The sequence below is a fragment of the Corapipo altera genome, unplaced genomic scaffold, assembly GCF_003945725.1.
Source record: "Corapipo altera isolate COAL_440 unplaced genomic scaffold, ASM394572v1 47, whole genome shotgun sequence".
NCBI classification, from domain to species: Eukaryota; Metazoa; Chordata; class Aves; order Passeriformes; family Pipridae; genus Corapipo; species Corapipo altera.
Window position 1 is genome coordinate 3039840 of NW_020884897.1, and position 26225 is coordinate 3066064.

At 38.7% G+C, this 26225-nt stretch overlaps 1 protein-coding gene and 1 long non-coding RNA gene across 4 annotated transcripts in view; one reads left to right on the forward strand and one right to left on the reverse strand.

Moving 5' to 3' along the window:
* The window catches only part of LOC113949602, an 8204-nt gene extending 6531 nt beyond the window's left edge, over positions 1-1673 (reverse strand). Inside the window, exon 1 of the long non-coding RNA XR_003528480.1 lies at positions 1015-1673. This is a non-coding gene — a long non-coding RNA (uncharacterized LOC113949602). The remainder of the gene's footprint in view (positions 1-1014) is intronic.
* Positions 26-26225, forward strand: part of CCNY (cyclin Y) — a 123185-nt gene continuing 96985 nt past the window's right edge. The window contains exon 1 of one of the 3 annotated variants that reach the window (XM_027648389.1): positions 26-435. In XM_027648389.1, the coding sequence (XP_027504190.1) occupies positions 282-435 (154 nt within the window). In that variant the 5' untranslated portion in view covers positions 26-281. The remainder of the gene's footprint in view (positions 436-26225) is intronic. The other 2 variants (XM_027648391.1, XM_027648392.1) reach the window with 2 other exon arrangements.

The following is a 26225-nucleotide window of genomic DNA, read 5'->3' on the forward strand; positions in this document are numbered from 1 at the left end:
GGGAGGATGGGGCTGTGCCCCGGCGGGCCCCGCGCCGCCCGCCCGCGCTGCAGGGCGGCTTAGCTGCCGCAGCCCACGCCGGAGGGCCGCGCTGCGGGGCCGCCTCCGCGGATGAGCCGCCGGGGGGACCGGCCGGCGAGTGCAGCCGCAGGGCGCCGCAGCCGCCGCCTCCTCCCCCGCCGCTCCCTCTCGTCGCCGCTGCCGCCCATGGCTTCCCGGCGCCCCCGCTGACCGGCCGCCCCTCGCCTCCTCCCGAGCCGGGCCGGGGCCGGGCAGAGAAGATGGGGAACACCACGTCCTGCTGCGTCTCCTCCAGCCCCAAGCTGCGCCGGAATGCCCACTCCCGGCTGGAGTCCTACCGCCCCGAGGCCGAGCTGAGCCGGGAGGACACGGGCTGCAACCTGCAGCACATCAGCGACCGGGAGAACATCGACGGTGAGCGCGGGCGGGCGCCCCGGGAAGCCCCGCATCCCTTCCCTTCCCCTCCCTGCGGCGGGCTCGGCTCTGCCCCCGCGGCTCCCCCGGGTGGGGCCAGTCCGGCCGGTCCCGCTGCCCTCACAGTGTGTCCCCCGGGCCGCACGGACGGTGCTGGTCCCCGTGCCCGTCCCTGCGGGGCTCCCGGGGATGCCGCGGTCCATCTGCGCGGGATTCTCCTTCCAGAGCTGCTTCTTTCCGCCGGGAGGGGTGTGCGGGACCCTTCTAGCGAGGGCTGGGGAAGCATCCTCCCGCCTGCATCCTTGAGCAGGGTGCAGGTTTTTTGCCCCAGATCTGCGCTGCTGAGACCCTTCGCCCTTCAGAGTGTCGTGGGGTGGCGTTATGGACAGAGCCGGCGGGCTCGGACACCCGGGGTTCAGCTTGGCCCCCGAGGGAAGCGTCCCTCGCCCTTGGCAGGGCTGGCTGTGCCGAGCTCACGTCACCTGCCGGGATGTCACCTGCCAGGCCTCTGCAGGGGTGAGCCTTTAAAGGACAAACCCAGCCAGCGATAAAAGTGGGAGAAATGTTTCCCATGACAACCTTCTCTTCCAGTGACTTTTTCTTCCCTGTTACTGCCGTGATGAGGCGCAGCGCTCTGGAATCGCAAATGCCACCTTTCCTTCTCTTTCTCTGCAGTGATATTGAAAAAGCTGTATTCTTGTTGGTTTAGTAGTGACTGAATGTGCTGCCGTTTTGGCTAGCCAGAATACAGCTTAATTTTAAAGATATGGGTTGAGTTAATGTATACATGTAATTTAGTTTTTGATTAGCTGAAGTATTTAGTCCTAAAACTTTACTTGGTAAAAGGTCAGCTATCTTATGGATTAGTTCACATGGACTGCTCTTGGTAGAAAGCCAGAAAGACGGACTTGGGTGCACTTCAATTTGCCTTCCACATTTTTCCATAGCTTATCTGATTGTGATTTTAGTACAGAATTTTATGTTAAGTCAGTTCTTGAGACTAGTAAAGTTGTGAAGCCCACAGAAGCAGATAGGTACCCTCATTGGTTTCTTTCAGTGAGTTGCATTCTGGAAATATCAGTGTTTTTCAGATGTCTTTGCTACATGCAGCTGAAAAATTAGACTGTAACAGGATCAGTAGGTAGAAAAAAATACATAATGGTTTGGTCTGAGAAAGCCAGGGAGATGAAAGAACCAATTGTTGATCTATGAATGATTAATTCTTCCAACATCAGTGGTGTCCAGCGTAGCAGGATGCAGCTTTCTCTGATGGTACGGATTTCTCCAGCTATACCAACACAGACTGCAGTAAAGTTTTTGGTCAGAGATGTATGGGTTTTGTGCCTTGTTCTTAATTTGTTTGGGGTTTTTTTGTTTTGTTTTGTTTTTTTTTTTAGTGGATGGAAAGAAAGGCATTGGTGGAAATAGTAAATGCATGTGTACTTGCTAAAATGTGCATGTAATGCAGGTAAGTTCCTGCATCTGAGTAGTTATTTGCAAAAAAAAAAAAAATCATTATTGATTGGTTGTTTAACTTATTGGGTCAAGGCACATGTGTGTTCTCTCTCTCTTTTCCTTTATACTGTGGCACATTTCAAGTCTAAAGCTGTAACCTGTTGTTAGAAGACAGAAGATACCTCTTGCATTATTTATTTTCAGGTTTTGTTGGTTTTGGTCTGGAACTATTGACAGTGTAATGACACATTTTCAGATGGTCAAGGTGTCTTTAAATCTGAAAAAGAGCAAACACTTTTGGGTTTCCTTTTTGTTCCTTACTCTAGTCTGGCCCCTTTTTATGGATAAAGTCTGAGAAGTAAGTTTCTACTGGGGAGACTGATAGATAATAAATGTCTGTTCAGATGAAACAACTACACGGACTTTGGGTAAAACTACTTTTTGAAGTGTGGTTAGTTGCAGGTCTTTTACCCTGGAGTTATACTCACTGACAGTCTTTTGGTTAGATGGTACACTGGTTTCTAAATGTCATAAGATGATTCTGTGTTTCTGAAATTTTATTTCCTATTAGACTATCTATTACGTTTTTATTGTTAGGTTGTTTGAAGTTGTATGGCATACAGATGTCTACAGATGAGACTCTAGAATGGGAAAAACCCTTCACAGTAGAGAACTAATGATTTTCTTACCATGTTACGACGAAAAAATGGTAGTCTGGTTATCTGTGTCATGAAGAGAGAATGCTGGGTGTTGATTCCTTAACATTCCTGCAAGTCATGAAGTTTCTCAAATTGGCAGTGTTGCCAAATGTACTTTTTTTTTTTTTAATTAAATAAGTGATGACAAAGACTGGTGCAGTGAAAGGAAACATTTTTGACACTTCGAATTTATATTTCTCACTGTTCTTTGAGTGAGAGCCCTTCCATCCTACTCAAGTATATGTGGCAGTGACAGGTCTTAAAGTGAAAATTCGTGTCTCTAACAAGTGTTTACCTTTTCAGTGGTACTTTTGGGAACTGTAAAAATCGTGCCATGCAGTGTCTGAGTTAATATGTTTTGTGTGGAAGTTGTTTTCATGCTCATATGGATGGAAATTCAGGAAACATTTTATTTATTTTGAGTGGATAAAGCTGCTTGAATAAATCAAGAACTTTTAGAGCCTTTAAATAAGCTGTGGGCTGTTTTAAGCTTTAAAGAGATGCGTGGTTTGCACTGTTGCAGGCCCTGTTTTTGGCAGTATAAGAAGGAGAAAGAAAAAGAGGGAGGGATGTCAAACCTTTAAGAGTGATTTAACTGGAAGTTTTAGTACTAGTGGAACTGTTTGACGTTTGCCTGTCTTCTATACTTCCTAAGGAAATACTCATCAAACCTGCCTTCAAAATCATGCCTTTGAATTGTCTCCTCTAATTCAACTCCATACCCAATCCATTAGCGTTTTTTCAAAGAATGGCTGGAGCAATTCTGTTTCAGTAAGAATTGGTTTTATGGCAAAATGTTACCTCCACATCACTGGTACCTTGTCAGAACGATCTCAATTTCTGTAATATTTCACACCTGGTTACAAAATGGTATCTGAAAGAGAAGGGAATTTTGACAGAGATTTGATTAGGAGGACTTTATCAAGTGACTTGTTTTAAAGAATACTAGTGTTGAATTGACCTTTCTTCCTTTTTTTTTTCCCCCCAAAATTTTTAAGAAGATGCAGAATTGCTTCTCTGAATATTGGGCAGTCACCAGAATGCTTTTTTTTTTCTCTCTTTTTTTTTTTTTTGTTTTGTTTGTTTATTTGTACAGGCTCATGATAATGAAGAACACCTAACAGTTTTTTATGTCTTTTTCTTTTGAAGAAGAGCAAGAGGGTAATTGTAACATACAGATCTTACCGTCTGTTTTTGATGATTTATTGCTAAGGATGAGCTTCCATATTTTTCAATGCTTCACATGTAAAAGTTGAGGAGAATTGTAGCAGTGGATTCAATACTTGCAGATTCCTACATCTGTCTCTTTGCCATCAAGACTTTTTTTATGGCAGCGTGAATGCCATCAATAAGTAAAAATGGCTGAAAACTTTGTGTCAGATTCTGTATCTCATTTGGATGCAAATTTCTGTCTGTGCAAGCTGTGTGAGCATCTTGGTGTATGCATTGTGTAAATCCTTGCTAGCTGGGATGACCGAGGCCTGGACTCCACTTAACTCTTCACATCAACAAGTCACAGACCCAGTGGTGGTTTAACTTGTGAAAAAGCAGCATGTGCTCAGATGTGATTTCTCTGTTTGAAGCATGATTTCTATGGTCAGCTTTTCAAGTATGGAGCTGTAGTGAGGGGGCAAAACATGATGGTGTGAAGCAAAGCTGATACCATACAATGATATTGGCCAAAAGGCTGTTCTTGAAATAGAGACTGGATGGAGAGTTCCTAGGCTATTTCAAGAAAAGACAGTTGTTAATGATGAGCCCCTCCTCTGTCTCCCCCTCCCCCCACCAAAAATCTGATTTTTTGTTTGTTTGTTTTTCCCCCTCTTTGTAAACTTCTGCTGATGTCACTGGGTCATGCATTGGTAGCTCAGATAATGACCTGTTCAATGTGAATCACTGATAAACGTCTTCAGCCCTTTTCACCTTGGGTCAGTCATGTTAATTTTTTTGCTGCATAATGAACAGGCTCCTAAGAATAGATTGCTTTTTAAGAATCCACTTATTTGTTCATTTACATATTTTTTCTCCATCTTCTTGAAACTGGCATGTGGGAATCTCTGATGTGAGATTAGTTAGTATTTGCGTATCTCTGTCTACTGGGTTTTATAAGAATGATGAGATTTTAGCAAAATACAAGAAAGTTTTAAAATATCTACCCCATATACCTAATGGAATTCTGCTGGAAGGAAATAGTGGTGTTTTCAACAGTAGGCCATGATGGGTTGCATGTTGTGAAGGAACTGACCTACATTCTCAATAGTCAAGACATAAGCGCTTCAGAATCAAGTTGAATATCTGCTGTGTTGCACACAGACTTTTCTGCTAAAACCTGGATCGTAAAAGGACAGACCTTCTTAAAAAAAAAGGTCTTATTTGGTTTGCAGAAAAGTAAAAAATTGTTTTGTTCCCTTAGCCAGAATTCCAGCGCAGAGGTGATCTATGTGCTTTGCAGTGCTACTGTTTGCATTACCTACCTAAGCATTTGTCAGAGGTCATGTATCAAGGTACCACTGCATTCTGGTGCATTGAAAAATTAAAAATAGACCCTACTGTGGCCTACATGACTGAACTTAGTCCTGTACTGCACGCTGCTAATGATGCATACTGCACAGCTTTCTTTTTTAGTCTGCTATCAGCCTCATCTGGTTATTCTGTGTGTGCCCTGCTTCTCCTAAGAGGCACCACCGTGTTATACAAAGCCTTCCTAAAACCTCCTAAAACTTCCCTTTCACATTAAATTTATGCTGTACATGAAGTCAGTATTTTCATATTTAGCTGCAGAAGCTTTCAGATGCACACAAGCTAAGACTAGTCATATTTGAAATTACCTCTAAAAATTTTATTAATGCACTGCCATCTGATTTTCTCTGAAAGTGAACAAGATCAACAATGGTAAATTGGTACTTGAAACAGAATGGCAAGACTTAAAATATCCGTCTCAGAAAATGGAAAGACTACTGTATTTTGAGTTGTTTTGGTTTGTTTCCCCCCCCACCCCCTTTGGATTTTACATGTAATAAGAATAATGTAATTGAAAGGAATGAAAACCTCTCCACTGTGTGGTCATAGCTGGTTTACCTAATTTTATGTGTTTGTCAGACTTCCAGGGGATGTTTACTGCATCTCCAGGCCTTGCTCAGGTCAGCTGATACAACAAGCAGTGCTGAAGTTTGGCTCTCACATGATGGGACGCTATTCCTGAAACATGTGAGATGCTGTTTGCTGGCACATACAGCAGCTTACTGACACTGTGAAAGCCTTTTTCTAGCTGCTCTCTTTTATGTAGCATGAGGCTGAAAGGGGAATAAGTGAGCAGTGCCTGGCACTACCTGATAGCTGTCCTTGCCCTGCCAGCCAGCTGCACATCAGACATAGTCTAAATATCGTCCTTGTTTAACATGTTTGCAAGAATATGAAATACACTGTACAAACTGAAAACACAAAGAATGTGTAGCCTTTCTCTAGGCTTTCTGTGTAGAAATGAATCAACATTACTTTTGCTTCTTTTCCATTCCTTTCAATTTGGATAAATAGAACTTTTAAAATGTATTGATTTTCTGTGTGCATTCTGACATATGGAGTGATTTTTTTTTCTTCATCCTGCAGAGTATTTAATATATGTGCCATACAACTCTGAAATGTATGTGAACAGCTAGTAAATGTTAATAAACTTTTTAAGCCTAGCAGTTTGTTATTTAGATAGAATACTCCCAGCACTATGCATAAGTGGTGCCTTCACTGGAGTAGTTACCACTTCCTCTGTATCTTCTGTAACAGTTTTGTCTCCTTACAAACCAGCTTTAAAAGCAAATATTCCAGAATTGCTGAAATGGACTGTTGGGATTTTCGTGTTTCCTGAGCTGAAACTTTTTGCAGAAGTTGACCAGAATTCGGAGATGGTTTGACTGAGCTCAACCTAAACTACTTTTGTTGCTGATTTTGTAGACCCCACATGTCACCATAACCCATCCCCTCAGCCAGTGTTGCTGGAGCATCACCAGCTCTTGAGCTACTTCTGAGAGGACTGGCTTAAATTTGGAGCGCTCGTTAGTCTGGACTGGGTGGAGAAAGAGCTTAGTCTTCAGAAAAGTGCTCCTGCTACTAATCCTTAGCTGGTATAGAAGCTGGTTAAGGAGCTGTGGTTGGCATTAATGGGAAATTACCAATGAAAACTGGTTGGAGAATTTGCATGAAATACTGTTTTCCCTCCTTTGTTTTAATTTGTTTGTTTCCTTTCTCATTACGCTTTTAACATTCTGGGCCTGCAAGCTGGAAAGGGTTTTTTAGACCGATGATCGTTCAGCTAAGACAAGTACCTCAGATCATCAGGAATGTAAATTTTCCATTAACAGATGTTAGAATCATAGAATCTTAGAATATCCTGAGTTGGAAGAGACCCACAAGGATCATCAAAATCAAACTCCTATTTATTGACTTCTGTATTTCTTTGAAAATTAATACCGTTAAGTCAGGCTAATGCTGTAACTGTATTACTGAAACACCTTTGCTATGCCATCATAGATGCAATTCACACTGCAAGACTTGTGCTCTTTATGGTGGTTTGAACAAAATGTATCAATACAATCAGTTTTTGTTGCTGTGAGTGGCACTTTATTACTGTCTTTGTTGGTGTGAAAATGTTGCAGAAAGCTGCAATGGTTGAATGCTCGGACAAGTTTATGGAGTAGAGTTAATCCCAAGATTAAAAGTGAATTTTCATCTGCCTTGCATAACATTTCCCACACTCTTCTCCACCATGATTTTTAGAGGGAAAGAGGCTTCACTGTGATATCTTTGTCTCTTTGCAGTAAGGAGAGTCAGCCTTCAACTACTGATTCATAATTTTCTTTTAAATAAAACCCCACCCAACTTTATTTAAAAAAATTGTATCTTGGACTTTTTTCTTTTTTTTTTTTTTTTTTTTTTTTTTTGTCTGCAAAATGATTCTTATACACCTGTGGCTGAGATCCAGAAGATATCAGATGGGAAGTGAAAATATTTACTTTCAACAGTACTGAAACCAATATGAGAGCGTGATGAAATTTTAACAGATTCTTTTCTTTGCTGTGTTGGTATTTCATTAAGAGTGGGAATTGATGAGTTATTCCTGAATCCAGAAGTTGGATTCTAAGGAGATAAAACATACTTTCTGTACAGAGAAGGTGGTAACTACTCCATGGTTTTGTAAAGCCAGGCTACCCAAAGTGTCTTGATAAAGGTGCAGTGTTACTAAATGAAAGTGCAAGAATTGATGATATAGGGATTCTTTTCTGGATTTAGAATTAGCAAATCACTGGCATGCTTAAAATTGTTTCTGGTTTGTATTTTGTCCCTGAACATCAGTATTTTATGGTACCTTCTTATTGCCATGTTGTTATTTGTGTTATGACATCATAATGGATGCTTCTAGCTGATAAAGAAACTTACCATCTTTGTTCCTGGGAAAAATAAATTCATTTCAGATACTTAAAGTAATACTGCATGGGAAAGGAGCCATGCTTGGTCAGCAAAGGTGTTTTGAATTGCTATCCTACACTTTTTCACTTCTCTGCAAACTCTCTAAGGAGGGGGTAGTTTAGGAATTGTGAGTAGATGAGACTGTGTGTGTGAAATAACTGGCAGTAGCTATGGTTTTGTGCTGTTTATCAATAGTTCCATTTTACATCGAAGCATACAGTGGCTTCTTTATCCTCTTTCCTGACACTGGACAGTGCATTAGTTGAAGATTGGAAGTTTGAGAATTGAAGCTGGTCCTGAACACAGCAGGCCGTGCTTCCCTGCTTTGGCTAAAAGAAACTTTCAGGCTGTGGTCAGGGAGCTTTACAAGCATTAATTACATCTCTGAAGTACTTTGTGAGTTCTGTTACACTGTAAAAGGAGGATGCAAGTGATGTAGAGACTTTGAAAAAGGTCTTAGCATTTGAAATCAATTAGACCTCTTGATTCCTAGACCGATGTTTAGTGTTAGATCTCATCTGTTTTTCTAGCTTGAAAAAAAGTAGCCTGTATGTCATACCATCATAGATGCAGTTTTCGTTCAGTAATCTGCACCCTCTGTGAATTTAACATGTGCCCCCTCCATTTCCTCCTGCTCAAAGAATGCTGTTAAAATAACCAGTGTGAAATACAGGTTGGAAAAAGAAGTTATGATTAAGAATATGCAGATAATTCCTATAGCAAATTGTGTTTTCAGAGAGTTGATTTGCTTACTTTAGGATTGTAGTCTCCTCAGTGTTTGGGAAGTAGAACCACAGCTGTTAGGACTTGGGATCTTTATAATATCTTCTGATTCCTGTTTGTTTCAGGCTTTTTTCATTTTGGAGAACTTTAAAGGACTCAATTTGGTTTTATTAGGTTTATGAAACTGCATAAGTGAAATCAACAGAGAGAAAATTCATAATGGTAAGTCCAGTGGCAGAATATTTTGCCTAACCATTCAGAGCATTCTTCTGCTGTGTTTGTAACTAGGGAAAAAATCAATTTCAGATCTTATTAGAAAGAATTTTATTTCTAGTTGCTAACGAAGTTTCAACTGCTATAGGCAGAATCTTAAATTTATTGGATCCCCAAATTAGTAAGATCTGTTGAGGATGATCTTTAATTTGAAATTCTCTGTCCTATTCACTATGGCTTTTAAAATAAGGACTAATGAACCACTTGACATAGTTGTTCATACCTATGTTTTGAAATCCTAGGGTTTTTATTATTAAATAGTAATCAATGATTGATTTATTTGCATTTGGAACAGTTCCTGAAAAGGGATCCTGAAATGAAGATACATGAGCATTCCTCTGATTAGTATTTCGATATTTCTTGCTGTGGTCATAGGTAGTAGATTTTGAGGTTCAGATGTTAAAATAAACTTCAAGATAAAATCCAGTTTCACGAGTGAACAAAACAGCATCTTTTGCATGTGCCTCTGCTCTGAGCTGTGTCAGTCCCACCTGATGCTCCCTGTGAATGCATAGTTCTCAGTAGCACTTCCTTCTTAAAGCTGGTGTTGTGACTATTCCTAGCTGGCAGAAATCCATATGCGTTTACTCAGTCAGTCAGTGGAGGTGGAAAGGGTGTGAAGAATTTGGAAATGCAATTGTATTTTAGGCTTTCAAATCATGCTTCCTGCAGCTAAATGTTCTCCCTCCTTCTAGGACAATTCACTAGGATAAGTGTTTAGTATGCTACATTGACAATACAAAGTTATCCTCTCTGTACAGACCTAGAAGGAAATTGGAATTGTAATTTTACAGAGGGTTTTGTGTACTTTTTCAATGGTTTAGGTATGAGGAGGATTCCTGTAACTGAGATGTTCCTAGAGATCCAGTCTGTGATAAAAATAATACGCAGTAGGAGGGATTTAACTTGATTGTTTTGTGGAGAAAAAGAAACCAATACCACCTTTGAAAGCTAAAGCAAACAAAAAAAAAAAATTAAAATTCCATGTATAAGCAGTGATGTAAATTCTAAATCTAGAAACTTGTTTCCACTTGGCAAAAATGGATATTTAAGTGAAAGGTACATTGCCAAGTTAAATTGAAATGGAATTGAATGTTTTGTGAAAAGTAAGCTCTCGACATTAAGTCACATTTCTTTAAAAAATACGGTGGTAAGGGATTATTTTTATAGCACATATTTGAATCAGAGTTCATGCACTCCAAACACCAAAGTTTTACGTTACTACATGAGAACCTGAACTTACATTGTACAACTGCTTTCCTATTTTTCACGTATCTGGTTATGGGGTTTTTTTGGTTTTGTCTTCCTTTCTTTTTCTCATTACTTCATGCTTTAATTTCTGAATATAAATTTGCAATTCAACAGCAGTGAAATCGTGTGTGTGTGGGTAGAGAACAGAAGAGAACTTACAGGAGCACTTCAGCAGTTCTTTTGTCTCTGATTTTATGTTGATGATCTCAGAATGGGTTCACATGGGTATCAGTGTATGTGTTACTCTAAGGGGACAAAAAGTGCGCTTTTACTGACTATACACAGTGGTTATTCAGGTGAAGTATGGTGCTGTCTGAGGCTGTGACTTCTGCCAAGCTAAAGAGAAGGTGCTGGCTGTGGGTAAACCCCTGCATGGTGGAACTGGCATGTGCAGCAAGGTCCTGGGCACGCCTCTGATGTCTGTGTTTCCTCCTGTTCCTGGTGCTGAGGTTAGCTGAGGGCCTCTGCTGTTACTGGGTTGCTGCATAACTGTGATGTAAACCCAGCGTGGCATTTGTCCTTGGGTTATCTGTGAGCTTCAGGAAGCTCCAGAAGTAAAGGCTAGGCCTCCTGGCTTTGTTGGAAGAACCAGGGTACTGTTAGGTTGCAGATTCTGCCCCCAATTTTTTTTTTTTTTTTTTTTTTGTGTGTGTGTGTGTATGTTCTTGGATAAAAACTTCGTTCTTAAGATTTTACATTTAACCAAAGTATTGGAAAATAATGTTTTTAAAGTAAAAAGAGGATTTATTGGGGGTTTTTTTGTTGTTCTGCTAGTACGATGGTAAAACCAGCTTTGAGCTCAAAGATAAATATGTTCCTTTTTGGTCATTCTTCCAATGATTTTTTGATCATTTCTCTTTCACCATAACTTTAGTAAGATTGATTTTTATCTCCTTTCTAGTCGTCCCCCTTTGTTTTGTACCACTCTGTCACAATCTGCCTTATTTACCTCCTGCCTCTGTTCAGCCCAGCCTTTTTCTACGCACAACACACAGACATACCTGTCTGGTCTCATCTCCTCTTCTGTTCTGCAGTTCTCTTTGAGTGTTGAGAAGTTCACAACGTGTACAGTGTGTTCTAGAGCAGGGTCAGTGAAGCCTCCAGGGTGGCATCATAACTTTAAAAGTTGATTTCAAAATCCTGTTTCAGATTACATCAGGTTTGCATTTCAACATTTGCTGCACATTCCTGCTTTCCTCTCTCTCCTACGTGATTTGCAGACAGGCAAATAAAATAGTCCTTGTTCTCTCAGATCTTTGTGATGGTTATCCACATGTTGGTAAGACTTCTGTATTTCTCCACTGTATCTTTGGACTTCTAAGTAGCATTTTTGATCTCTATAATTTTCTTTATGTCTTTTGGAAATGTGTGCTTTATGATTAATGTATTTCCTTGATTACATTTTGGGATTACAAATAAACCATGGTCCATGAATTGTAATTCCTAAAATAGGTTATAAGGCTGTGTAGGATTTTTCTTTTTAAAGAGCAGTGGAATGCATATACACTGCTTTCTGCTCAATAAAAAGCTACAAAGAGATTTAGTTAGCAGCAGTCTTAAGATCTGCAATTCATAGAAGAAATTTCTTGGTAATTACCGTCTTTGTAATTGATACTCTGCCTGTGATTCAATGTGTCCAGCTGTATGTAAATCTTCTCTAACCATTATATTTTTGCATTTCTTTCCTCATGCAAGTGAGGAATCTTCTTGGTTTCTGTTTGGGGACTCAAATCCGATTAGTTTATAATTACCTAATAGACAGACAGGGTCTGTGTTGGAAAAGGTTTTCTTTCTGTTGAAGGAGTGGGATGTGTGACTTCTGAGCTCAGCAGTGGTCAGTGGGATTGGTGACTGGCCTTTTCTGGCCAGGGTTACCTGGCAAACCAGGTGGCACCTGAGGGCTTTGCAGGGCAAGGAAGGCAGTTGTACTGTCACTGTTGGGTTGCTGAAGTCCAGCCCAGCCCAACCCTTTCCTGCCAGGGAATGGTGGGACCTGGAGGGAGTTTCCATCTCCCACTTGTGGCCCATGTCTGGTGCTCTTCCTTCTCTCGGTTTTGGTTAGTCTATGGCTCTTGTCCATGTCAATGTTTTAGTTTGTGGTTCTGTAGGTCAGAAAGGCCCTCTAGCTCTGTTGTCTGCTCCTCCTAGAAAGCAGACATTTCAGGTTGCTGAAATGGTCATGAGTGCTTCCTGTGCTCTCCTTGCTGGCCATCTCATCATCTCCATCTGCAGGTCCTTCACACTGATCATGCTGTGCTAACCAAAGCTGTGGGGAATGTCATGTGTTAAGTCAGGAAATGTCACTGCCAAATGTCACTGTAACTCTATGACTTGTCTTATTTATCCGATAAAAATTATATAGCACCTAGATCTCACGAGAATGTGCTGACTTGCTTGCGCCATTTTCAGTTCTTACATGGGGGATTTAATCCTGGTTTTCTTTGAGGTAAGTTAGTTTTGATGCAGATATACCAGAAATTAGCTGTTAAAGGTAACTATTGAATGGGGGTGGGGGGTAACTCCTGACATAACTGCTTTGCCTGGCATCCAGCAGTATATAATTAAGTGTGAAGTTCGGTTCAGCAGTGCATGTAAACTGTATACTTAAGTCCATTGCTAGCTGTAAAACACATTTGCAGTGATATGAAAGCATCTGAGCTGCTTGTTATCTTGCAGTTAATTCCTATGACAAGTTTGCTAAACAGGCCCTGTGTGAGAATAAGGCTTGTTGAAGTAATTCAGAACGTGGAGCTTGCTTTAGCAAGTTGCTTAGCATTCAACTGTCTGTTCAGCAAGGCACTTGTTGAGAGAGGATATTGCATCTGGTTTGTAAATAGTCCTGTTAGCTTCCTATTGCTCGTTACAGTTCTCTTTCCTCAAGTAACTCAGGTACTTTTATCTTGATATCTGACAGAAAATAATAGGGCAAGTATGCACTGATAAAGTTTTATTGTTGATGTCTTCTAGAGAGTTGGTAATAATATCTACCTGGAACATGGAAAATAATTTTACCCAGGAACCTATTTGATCTCTTGAAAGATTTTTATGGCATCTTTCAAATAAGACTTTGACAATATTTGCTTATTGTTTGGAGAGAAACCCATGACTTGGTTCAAAAAAGCAGTTTTGTGCCACTGCTAAATGGCATTATCTCTGTCTATTTTGCTGTTTGGGTCTGGTGGTCTTTGTTCACCCTCTATAGTTTTCTTGTTTCCTTCTCTTCTCTTTCATCTTCTGTGTATTCCTTTATTGTTTTGCCACAAATAAGCTTTCTTATCCTAGCAGGCTGAAGTTTTTATCCAGGACTGGGTCATGATAGCGTTTTTTGATCCCATAGCTAAACTTGGGGTGAGTGTATTTTCTTAATGGAGTTTAAAACAGATGGGAGGAAAAAGTCACAATTTCCTTTCCATATTATATAGCAGTTATGTTCAGACATATGCCTATGTATCTTACATAAATAGCTGATACATTGGTAGTTACAATTAATTATTTCCATTAGCTTCATTCCTTTGATTAAAAGGGATCATTATCATCTCCATGGTGGTACACTGACCTAGTAAACAATGGAGAATCAGAAATTACTTGCAAATGAAGGTTGCTGTGATGAACAACACTTTTTATGTATTCATGCTTGTGCTTATTAGTATAATATATTACTAATGACTAACTTACTGTGTTTTCAAGCTCAGACAGCAGTAAAGAAATGTCCTTGGCACTCTGTTTACTAGAAAGATGAAATTAAAGAAAAAGGATTGATGAGATGCACAAAGAAAGCAGAAAACAATTTGGATATTAAATAGTCTTACAAAATCTTACCTGACTCTTGGGACCAGAATTTATTTTTAAGTTAATATATGTCCTCTTCCCCTTAATGGAAATTCTTTTATTTCCCTGTTATAAAAGATTTTTATTTTGTAAAGACAGTATCTTGATGCTGCAAGCTAGCATTAAAAATAACAGCAGGCATCTTTCAAGAAGAGCAATCTCCATGTCAACAAGTAATATTTGTGAGAGAATTAAAAGCCCTTGAAGCACGTTAGAAGACATATGGTGAATGGGTGGGAAATATTGTCTTGTTCATTGGTACTGCAGACTGTAGGAGGAATTGCAGCATCCCTGAATTGCTTGCTCCAATACCCTTCTCTCAGCTCTGACAGATATATAGGGTTAAATACTGATCTGTTGTAAATAAGCTTAACTGGACTCAGTAGAGCCACATTTAAGAAAATTTATCTCTTTATTTTCCAAGGTGATGTATTGAGGCAGCTCTTGAAGTCAGATCCAAGGTTTGGCAGTTCCTTTAGGCTGTGTAATTTTTCAGAAGCCTGTAAGAAAAGAAAGAGAGAGGTTTCCTGCCAGTTTAGACCAAATAAAAAGTTAATCCAGTTCTTGTAGTAAAATTGCTTCCTTGAAAGTCAAATAATGCTGTAAGATTTACAGGATAGGTTTTGTTTTAGTTGTGGGGTTGTTTGTTTTTTGGGCTTTTTTCATGTGTGTTTGTGTATGTATGTGTGTACATACTTATGTACCTTTATAAAAAAATCCTCACAACTGGTAAAGAAAATCCAGGGTTCTGTGTGAACATAGAAGCTCTTGAAAGCTTCCTGCTAGGAACATGTAAATCTCATAGAGCTGATAACAACCAAAGACTTACTTTGCTGATTCCTTTACGCCTCTGTACGCTGTACAATAGGTCGTCTTAACTTTTATTGTTTGTTCTCAAAAAAAAAAAACCAAAAAAAAAAAACCTTCCTGTTTGCAGACAAAACCAAGGTATCCATTTGGGGTTTGGTCCTTAGTTCCTGGCTCACATTGGAGTTTTTCATTCTTGCCAGTCCTGGCTGAAAACTGTTTTCTTCTGTGCTGACTGTTAAGATGTGAAGGGCATATGTGAGAAGTGCCTCATGGGCTCTCCAAGGTGAACAGCATGTGGTGTGTTTGTTCAGGTACTTGGCTGTATCCAAGACAAGACCTGCAACTTTGGTCACCCATTGAAGGTTTACTTAGCATTAAATTATACATTTGACTTCCTGTTTTCTTTTTGAGTGAAGTTCAGCACTGTCTCTAGTTAAAGCTTAATTTATAGCTATTTCGATAGTAGCTATAGCCTTGAGCTGTGGAAATCCTTTCTACTTTTTCAACTTCCTTGTGGGTTTTAGCAAAGGACAGATTTTTTCCTATCTCAAATATTTTCTCTGTGAAAGTATATTTAAAAAGTACCTGACCACCTGCTCTTCTGTCTCCCTTCCTTCAGACTAAGGGTCTGTTTCTGCCTATTTTGTTTTCTGATGAGAATTTGCTATTTATATATTATACTAAAACACTCACTCTATAAGACTGACTTTTAGAAAGGCAAGCCACTTGATTACTCTGTAAAGTTAAAAAACAATTGCAAAATAAGCCTTTGCTAAATTTTACTGCCTTCCAAAAAGTGCCTTACATACTTGTCTTCAAGTGTTGTATTAGCACGTAGCAGAGAATGTGAGAAATCCCACAGCTGGTCAAGATAACGATTTTAGTGCTTATGCTGCACAATTGCTTGCCCATACAGACTGATGTTTGATTTGGCCTTAAAGGGAGGAGCAAGGGCCCATCTTTCTCAGTCAGCTACGGAAATGGGATTGATTTTCCAAAACTCAGTTATTAAGTGTCTTTCAGCCCTGACCTCCTGATCTCTGAAGGAGCTGTAGGCAGCCTTATTGTGTCTGTAGTTCTTAACTTTTCTGCATAGAATGCTGGGGGTGATTTGAGTATTACATGTCCTATAATCATGCTTTGGTAGGAATGCAGTGGAACCATCAGCTGTGCTTCCTGATCTGGGGTTTCCTTGCCTAAGCCAAAAAGAAACTGGAAACATGAAACTTGTGTTAACAGTTACGTTTTTGCTGCTCTATGTATTGGATAGCATTGTTAGCATGCACTGAAAAGAAAACTAGCTTTATATTGGGAAATACATTACTGCTGGATAAAAGAAAGGTTTTTTTTCTAGAAAAGGTGTATTCCAGAATATACTGCACTTGATTATATAGACACCTTTAGCAATTGTAAGAATTACATACTTGAAAAGTAAATCACATTTAGAGGTTAAACTAAAGTTGAGGACTAGCCACAGAGTGGCTGTGAAAGTGGATGTGCATATCAAATCCAATGGTGCCTGAAACAATAGATTCAGGGGAAAAAAATTCCAACATCCCCCCTGCTGGATTCCGTACTACACTTATTCACAAGATAGATATTCAAGGAGGAAGCAATATTGCAATTTGAAACCACAGTCAAGTGCTCATGCATTTGTGATGTTATTGTTTTGATTCCCCTTCATTTCCAATGAATAGAAAAACCTTTGCAAAGATTGTATTTCATAGAAGATTAGTGTTCAGAATATTCCATTTATGAAAGTCAACAGGTGACATTCTAGACCATAATTTTTATGTATTTTATCTAAAGCCTACCCAGAACACTGATTAGGAAAATACTTTAGCCTCAGCAATTTTGGTCTAGTTAAAAAAAGTAATTTCTGCACATTTGTTTGCATATCTTGATTTGAAGCCTAGTGAGGAACCTGACAGATAAAACCTACAAAATGTTACACTGTCAGTATTTTCAAAACTGCTCCTTGTCCAGTTAAATTTCTGAGGTTTGAAATCTTGTTCATTTTTAATATTGCTTCTATGATTGTTTTAAAGCTGTCCCCAGTAATTTCTGAAATTGCAATAAAGTCTCTACATTGTCTGATGCTGCTTTAGAAAGTCTGGATATAAAAGTAAATAGACAGAAAGTGATATTATTCTGTTGTCTCTGTTATTGCTTGCACTTACCTACTTCTAGCCATTGCCCATGACTTCACTGATGTCTCAGATGCTCCCTTATGTTTGTTTCCTAAAAATTTGCTACACGCGTAATAAAGAACTGTTTGGTGTTCTGCCGTTTCTTGTATCCAAAGATAAGAGAAACCAGCTGATGAGGGCTGTGTACAGTATGACATGGAGTATTATATGGGAAAAGGGCATTTTAGGGGAGTATGCCCTGCCCAGTGTTGCTCTCTGGGGTGGATTCTGTATTTTGCATTCACGTGTGCAGCAGCAGCAGCTGTGTCAGGGAGAAGGTACAGCAAGCACATGTTGTGTTTCTGCCTGGAGGTGTCTGTATTTAATTAGTGGATGAACAGACAGAGTCCACTATCGGCGTTAATCCTGGTTTTGTTTTTTTAACTGGAAATTGTTCAGTGACAGCCACTGAAACTCCAGCTAGGCAGATGGAAAGGCAGCAGAAGGCTTTTAGATTTAACAAAGTTAAAGTCTTTGGTTTGGCAAGACCATCTCAGTTCTTTCTTCTGTTTTAACTTTGTAATTTGGATGTGGAAGTGTGTTGCTCTAATTCAAGAAAAATAATTGCAAGCAGGTGTTAATATTGTTAATTCTGGTTTGTGTTTACCCTTTCAACTGTATCTGCTAAAAAAGATAGATAAGCATTTTCTTTAGGAGGCCACTCTTCTGTCATTTTTATAAGATTGTTAGCTTTCAGACTATTAGTAAGTAATTCCAGTTTTATTTGTATTGCCTTTGAAATATTCTTGATGTGTTCATTACCGGTTTAAGGAAAACGTTCTGTTATTCACAAACACTGCTTATTTTCTGTTCCAGTAGGACTGCCATATCTCCTCCTGACTGATGTGTAGAAAGCCCTATAGACTACTAAAGAATTGTCTGCTTTCTGGATGACTGTTCCTGGTTTTTTCCTTGTTCTGAATAGTTAAAATATTCTGGTTTTGAAATGAATATATTTTCACAAGCTTTTCGTGTCAATTTATGTCAATTTACTTCCAGTATTTTCCATTTCAACTGATCCTTTGTAGTCTTCTTGACTGTGTATTTTCTGTTCCTCCTTTCTCTGTTGCATTGTGAAAAATGCCCTTTTGCATAGGGTATGTCATGCTTTGATGCTATGCTCATTTTTAACTTAAAAAAGAAATGTAGTGGTCCTTCTAGTAACTGACAACTCCGACATGTTCCTATTTGCATATATGCATGTATATTCTTAAAATAATGGAGAAAGGTTTGGCACTTTTGCTTCTTTATACACAGCAGGATATTGAGAACTATAAAATACATTCAAATACAGTAAAGTGCTACAGAAGCCAAAAATACTGTTGTAGGGATTCTAAGCAAATGTAGTTTCTCTCTCCCTCCCTCTTTCTTTCTGTATTACCCATTGCTTATTAAACGTTTGATGTAGAAAGTTAACATGGATGAATATTTACAAAATAGATGCATCACCTTGAAATGTAAGTGTGCTAGGAAGTGAGATGAGCAATGTTTAATTAATGTTTTAATGTTTCTTAAACTGAACAAAATGAAGAAATATATATTTTTATTTTAGTTTTGATTAAAGAATTGATGCCTAATCATGCAAATTAACTTTGTTCCCACAAATATACATCTGCTGGTTTTGTTATCATAATTCTGATGATAAACTAAAACTTCTAAAAATAATTTAATTATATTTCCAAAATCTCTCTGAAAGGAGTGCAACTTAGAGTATCAGCAAGAACAGTACCAGTCTGAATTGTGCTCAGAAATTGGAGAGGACCTGCTGCCTCAAGAGATGTGCTTATTATTCTGTTTAAGTAACTTGCTGGGACACTGTGAAATTAAGATATAGGAACCCAGTCTTTCAAACCTCTGTTACAGCTTTTAAGTGTGTGAAAAATTTGACTGGGTTATTTTCTTGTCCCCTTTGAAGAAAGCAAATGATTCAGTAGGCTTCAAGCATATAATGGCCTTTTTTTCAGGGAATTTGAGATGTGTTATCTTTAGGGAAACACCAAACCACATCTGTATGCCTTAGCATTTAAATGTTTAAAATATTAGTTTTGTATTGGTTAACAAAATTGCTGGAAAGTATTTTTCCATCACAGAGAAGTGGAGTTTCTCTTTTTAAGGCTGCTTTGGCATGTTGCTGGATGCTGTAATGCAGAGATGGTTCATTTTCTAGCAAAACTGAAGTCAGAACAGAATTGCAAGTATACTGAGAGCAAAAAAGCTTCAGGGTTAACAACCCTGGTCTCGGTGGGCACACTGATCTCTTAGAAGGAGTGTCTTTGTGTGTTTTGTCTAACTCTTAACCTTTCTTCCATGGTGAAGAAACATAACCCCCAAGTAATGAAGTTCTTTTTTAACAGATCATTTTCCTTCACTAAATTAATTTATTTACAGACTTCTAAACATTCTAAATTCTTGAAAGTCCCAAATTCTGATGCTAATTCCAGCTAAACCAGTGACACCTGTGCTCATTTATCTCAACATGCAATCCCTTTTAAGAGCTTGAATTTTCCTTTCTAATCTGCAGGCTCACATCACAGTGTCTCCTTTCAAAGCCACTCGTATGTGCTCTGAAGTTGATGGTTGATATCATGTGAGGCTGTGGCAGGCTGTAGGCTGATGAGTTTTATCTCTGTCTACCATAATGTGCCTATAGTAGGCAAAATTTCTAGTGTAATCATTTTATTTTTGTATTCTAAAAATACTGTGCCAGTAATTTAATTTCTGTGGCACAAATTCAGTTAACCAATAGGTAACTAATACAGAACTATAATTTAAAAATAACTTTTCTTGTGCAGTTGATACAAAGCTTATCAGGACTTATACAAGACTTTAGGAAATGTGTGAAACACTTTGAATTTTATAACATTTGTGAAATGACTATGCTATTTATCAAGCAGCAGGCCTGTGGGACATATAATGTGGAGCACACTTTGGTTTTGCCTTGGGAAAGGTTGTGTATTTTTTTCCAGAGTTTTAAGAGGTGAACGAGACAGTGAGTTCAGAGTCTGCTGCTCTGTGGAGAATTCCCTGTCCCAAAGCCTGTAGGGTAGAAATGCAGCCAGTTTGCATCCTCTGGGTGTGTTAGTCCTGCTTCTTGGAGATTTAAGGGTCTTTCAGCCCCTAGAAATATTAGTGATCAGAGCCAGCCTTAAGATCTTGGCACAATGGCAGGAGGATTCTGGCATGGTTTAGGAGAGAAATTGGATAATCTTTCCTTACTTTGCAGTTGAAAGCTCCTTTATATTTGTCTGTAAAATCACTGTGTTGCTGCTGTAGGAATGGAGCAGTTAGGTTTGTTTTTTTGCAACTATGAATGTTGAGTTATTGCTTCTTCCCTCTGGGGAATCAACTGGGGGTGAACTTGGAGACACTATGATGCTCCACCTTTAGGATTTCCCTTGTCTGAATCTTTACTGTAAGAGAACTAGGTAGGTTCTAAAGTTCATGTAAAACAAGAACGAATCCTAAACCAGCTACATCTTTTCACAAAGGTGAATGGATAACTAGTAGAGGCTGTATTTTATAGAATCTGAATTGTACTTTGTTAAACAACACTCTTGTCAACCAGAGGGTGAATAAATAGTTTCAAATGGGCATATGGCTTTCAGATAGAGAGGAGTCTCAGTATCCTGATAACTGCCATCAAAGAATTGACTATGGGAAAGAAGTTTTTTGAAGTAATTCTTGTTATGATAGAAGCTGCTGTAAAATAGACCTGAGTGTAGCTGGCACTAAATGGAAATGTTGGAGCTCTGTAACAATCTGTTTTTCAGCTTTGTGCAAATATGTGCAAATAAGCAGGGGAAACTATTGAACAAGTGGTAAGAAAGCTGTCTAAATCACAGACGTCTTGCACAAGCATAAAATATTGCTTTACCTGATAGTAATTAATTTAATATTGCTTTTACCTTATCTTCCTCAAACTTATCTTCTGATTCAAAGGTTTTAACCTATTTATATATTTTTCTGTAAATTAGTGTAGCATTTTACCAGATGACTTTGAATAGGCTTCCTCCATCTCTCCCTGTCCCCAAATAACACCTTTTCCAAATTTGGTCCGTTTTAGTTCCATTTTTGCTATCAGGGTTTGTGAGTAATAATACTAATTTCAGTGCTACAGTGAAAGTACTGTAATATTATTAACTTACTGGTCATGCTTCCCTTGGCTGAGTACTTTGTGATGGGAAAGAAAACTTTCATGTTTGTGCCTGGCTGATCAAGTGCAAAGTGGACCCATGGCCTGAGCAATTCATATTCTTATCCTTTTTCTTATCCTTTTTCTTATCCTTTTTCTTAGGGATGTGCTCAGTGCTGTTGCAAACCTTGGAGACTTCTGTTGTGGGTTAACTTTTGGTAACACCATAAGGATGTATCAGATGCCCAGGGGCATGTTACATACACTTGGAAGGTTGTAAATGCATTGTGTGTTCATGGGGGGAAAGTGTCTTGTAAGAGGGAAGATGTTTGCCAAAAGGAAGTGTTTGTCTGGAGAGCTCCCTTGCTCCAGCAAGTTTGTTCAGATGTCTGACCTTCTTTGCCTGCAAATGGTCACCTTTCCCAGTGTTTGCTCTTCCCTGTGTTGAAGTTTGTTTTTCTTTTGGGTTGAAATAAAGCCAAGTGTCGATATGGCCCTAGCTGTCTTTTTGTTACAAGTTTTTTTGAGTTTGTTCTTTCTTATGGTTTTGTTTTTTTTTTTTATACCATTTCAGCTGTAGTGTGATACTGGAGGAAAGAGACAAAAAACCTCCAAAACATTTCTTGCATTTTTGTGTCTGAAGGTTGCAGCTTGGATTCCTGCATCTGAAGCACCCCTTCCCTCCTTGGCGTTCTCTTTTGTCCTTCGGTTCTCTGGTTGAACTCACTGTTGACAATGGATGAAGAACTTTTTCCTTCCTTTTCAGAGTAGCTTGACAAAATACAGGAACAGAAATGAATAAACTAAGATTTACCATTTTCTAGTGTGGTAAAGTTGAAAACCAAGAAGGAATAAATTTGTACTAGGAGGTGGAAGAGAAGGGCTTACCCTTACGTCATCTATAAGGAAGTATTTTACTGATAAGCAGAGATGTATGTCTGTAGGTTGGGGGCTGTATATGGCATAATTCAACATATATATATTTTTTTTTTCAATGGATGCTAACTGGTGAAAACCTGTCACACAACATCAGAAGTAGAATGCTCAATGTACTATCTAATGCATAAAGCAGAGTCTTCTGTTTCTTGCTTTGTCATAGCTAAAGCAGTCTTAGGGATAGTTTTGGTTCAAGCATGACCCGGCTGCATACAGACATTCTCCCATGGGCCAACTACTTTTTATTTCTTGTGGTTAAACCACAAAGTGTGTGGTAAACTGGACTGTTATCTTGGTTTCCTTCATACTTACGGAAATGTACTGTGAGTATTTTCATACATAAAAAATAGTAAGAGATGAGTGACTCCCTAAACCTTTCCTGTTCTCCTCAAATAGGAAGTATTTTGTAGGATTATGTTTAAATCCTGTCTGAAAAATAAAGATTTCTATAAATCCGTACAAATGTCAGTGTCTCCTGCCCCATCTTGGGTGGGAAAACTGAACGAATTTGAAGTCTTGTTTTTCGTGCTGAGATTGAATGAAGACTGTTGAGAGGGAGTCAAAGCCCATTAAATACAGCACAGAGATAATGGCAAGTATTCATAGCTTGTTGAAATAATTTTCCATTTGACAGGAGTTTTGGTATTTACTCTTAATTCCTGCTGCTTTCCCATATGCAGTGTAACTGAAATGGTCTTAATTATGACTCTAGATAACAAACATCCTGCAGGCAATGGGGTGGTTGTTCTCTGTTCCTTAAACCAATGCAGAGACCTCTCCAGCCTTTAACTGTGCTGTGAAGTTCTCAGTGCTTTGTTTTCCTATTGCCAGCCTTGTTCAGAGAAATACAATTTCTTCTTGTGCATCCTACCGGGAAGTCATCTGGTCCAGATTAAATGGGATGAGTTTTGGTGGTGTTTGGACTTGGGCTTTGGACTTGAGCTGAGACCACCATGCTTATTTTACTTTAGACTTCAAAGTAAATTCTCAAAAGTGAAATATCTTTCAACCCACACAACTCCCACCATATAGATCAATAATATTGGGGTTTTGATTATTAAGTTAATTCAGAGGAGCTAGTTCCAATTACTTTTCTCTTTCAAATGGCTGAGCCACTGTGTTTCTGTATTTATGACTGCAAACTGAGTACTAACATACTTTCATATCACAGACTGTTCTTCATGCTTGAAGGAGCATTTCTAACATATACTTCTGTTAACTTAGCATTTGGGGTTAGTAACTCAACATTACATAAAGGGGGGAAGTGCTCTTTAGTGACCTCTTTCTTTTTATTTCTCAGTAGCAAATATGATGAGTACAGAGTGTTAGTATCCTACAGGAAAGTAGAAAACCCGTTAAATATATACGATGAATGGTTTAATTTAGTTTTTTCAAATAGTCTTCCCTTTCTTCCTCCTGGTTTCATTCCCTCTTCTCCACAAACATCTTTTGTTGTCAGATACTGTATTTGCTTTTAGTATTGCTTTTGCTTGTGCATGAGGGAAGCCAGTTTGGAATCCTGTAATAAAAACAGAGATTTATGCTTCCAAGGCCAGGTGCTTGAAATTAATCTTTTAAATAAAAGAAGCCCAGGTATTTACAGCTTGCTGAGTGTACATAATTTCTGTTGAAACTGCATATGACCAGCATTCTATCCCTCTTTGATTTAGGATACTAATCTGAGGGAAGTTCAACTTTAAAGCAACTTGTTATGTTTATGTATTAATGATGCTGAATGGCAAACATATTTTTGTTCTTATTTTTAAAATGCACAAATACTACAAAAGCTATGCTTTTAAGCAACTTAAAGCTCTCTCTGTGGTCAGACCTTCAGTCATTTCTCTTACTTTACCTAGATTTGATAATGAATCTCCAGGTTGTTTGGTGGAATCTGCTTAAATGTTGGTGTGCAGCAGGAGCTATATATATATATATATATATATATATATATATATATATATATATATAAAAACTGTTACAAATTATAATTTGTAGGCTAAGTCAGGGAAGGATGGACCTGCTTCTGCTGAATGAGACCAGGATGTCACCTTCTGTTCTTAGTCTGTTTTTTGTGTGTGTCAGGTGGTTGGCAATGTCTTTGGTAAGTGTTCTGCCCTCAGGATTGCAACATAAATAACTCCATTAAGACAAAAGGGGGAATGGAATTACAACATCTTCCGTCTATTCACAGAAACATAATTTGGCTGTTACAGTTCTTTCTTAATGTACAGTCAGCTAGGAAAGTCTCCTAATGCCCTCTGCAGCCTGGGAATTTTATCTCCTGTCCTTTCTCATGATAGATTAATGGAAATGGGCTTTCCAAGAGCTGTGAAACAGATGTCAAAATTGCAACTAAGAGCAGTGACAAACTCTGCCTTCTGTGTTTCTTGTTATCGTTGGATCTCAGCATGGTTTCAAGTCAGGATGAAAGGAACCACATCAATATAGCAATTCCTTTTGCTTGTGGTGGATGTTTATTTTAAGTGTTGCCTTCAAAATATTTTTGGTAGGTTCATAAATATGTGTGATAGAACAGCAGGAGAGAGTTGGTTTGGGTGCGTAGCTGCAGTGCCTTGGGGAGTCTCGTGCCTTAAAACTGTTAATGTGCATGGTAGTGTGTAAGAAATCAAAATGCTTTCTGCAGTTCTCCAGCCTTCCTTTTTCCTTGGCTCTGGAAATAATAAAAAAACCCAAACGTTTTGGGACTTTTAAAAAGAAATTATTTTTAAATTAGCTTACATTTTTAGTGTTTATTAAAACCTGTCATATAAAAAAACTCCTTGAAGATAGAGCTCAAATCTTAAGGGATTTGGTAGTCTGCAAGTTTGCAGTTTGTAAAATGTGCAAAGTTAAAGTACACTGCCAGTTTGTCTCACTGTTAGAGAATACTTTTTCCTTACAACCTCTTCAGTGCAGTCTGTCCTTTACATATTAATCTGAAGCTAATGTTTTTAGTGCTTGAGAAGGAGGAAAATATCACCATACAAATAATAACAGCCATAAAAAGTATTCGTAAAGTGTATTCTGTTGTGAGTAGCCTGAATTTGTATATTGTCTTGATTTGTGGAACATTTGCACATATGTTACAGTTATGGGCTGTGTCACTGAAAGGTATTTTTATCCTCAGAGTCTAAATTCAGTATCTTGTTTCTCTTAGTAGTATTAGATTGGGTGAGTTCTTACACTAAAGGTATAGCAAAATAGAGAATTCCTGCAGTTGCTCACTTGCTTTATTATGTTCCAGCTAAAAGCAACTCCACTGTAATTTTTTTTTTGCTATGACCTTGTTCTTATTTACACTTTTTTCTTTACTTCAAATGGATATGCAAGATTTTCTGAGCCTGTACAGTTTGAGTGGAATTTTTTTCTGTTTGTATCAGTCTGAGCAGACACAGGCTTTAGAATAGTGTTACATTTGATGGAGATTAGATTGATGTTAATTTACCAAGAAGCAAGAAAGTGCTTCAGAATTTACCAGCCAGGATGACACTCTCAGTGCTTAACTGAAACATAACCATGCTAGTAATACATTTTCATAGATTTTCAGAGAGCCTGGAGATAAACATTGGATTATTAAGCAGGTTGTTACTTGTGTCAGGGAGGTCAGTGGCTGTGCCCCTGTATTGGCACTGAGGGATGTGCCCTTGTTTCTCCAAATAAAATAGAGCATCAGTTTGAATTTATAGCATAAAGGATTGTTTATATACTTTACTTGAGATGTTTTTTAATTAGTTTCTAAATTCCTGCCTTAAGTAATAAGGGTTTGAACCCATCTGTCACAGTGAAGTAGGTCAGTGGCAAGTGCATGGGAAGGAAACTCCTGAAAGTGTCTGCTGATTGTCTTGATGCTGTATTTCTAGAGTCTTGAAACCTGGATATAGGACCCATCCCTGCTTAGTCTTTCCTGTCAGGGATTTGACATGGAGATGACTTGCTGCAAATGCTTTGGTGATTCACTGTTGCTGTGCAAATGGCTCAGGAATTTTGAGGCTCTTTTCTTTCAGGCATCCTATACCATGTGGTAGGCTCAGATGTTTT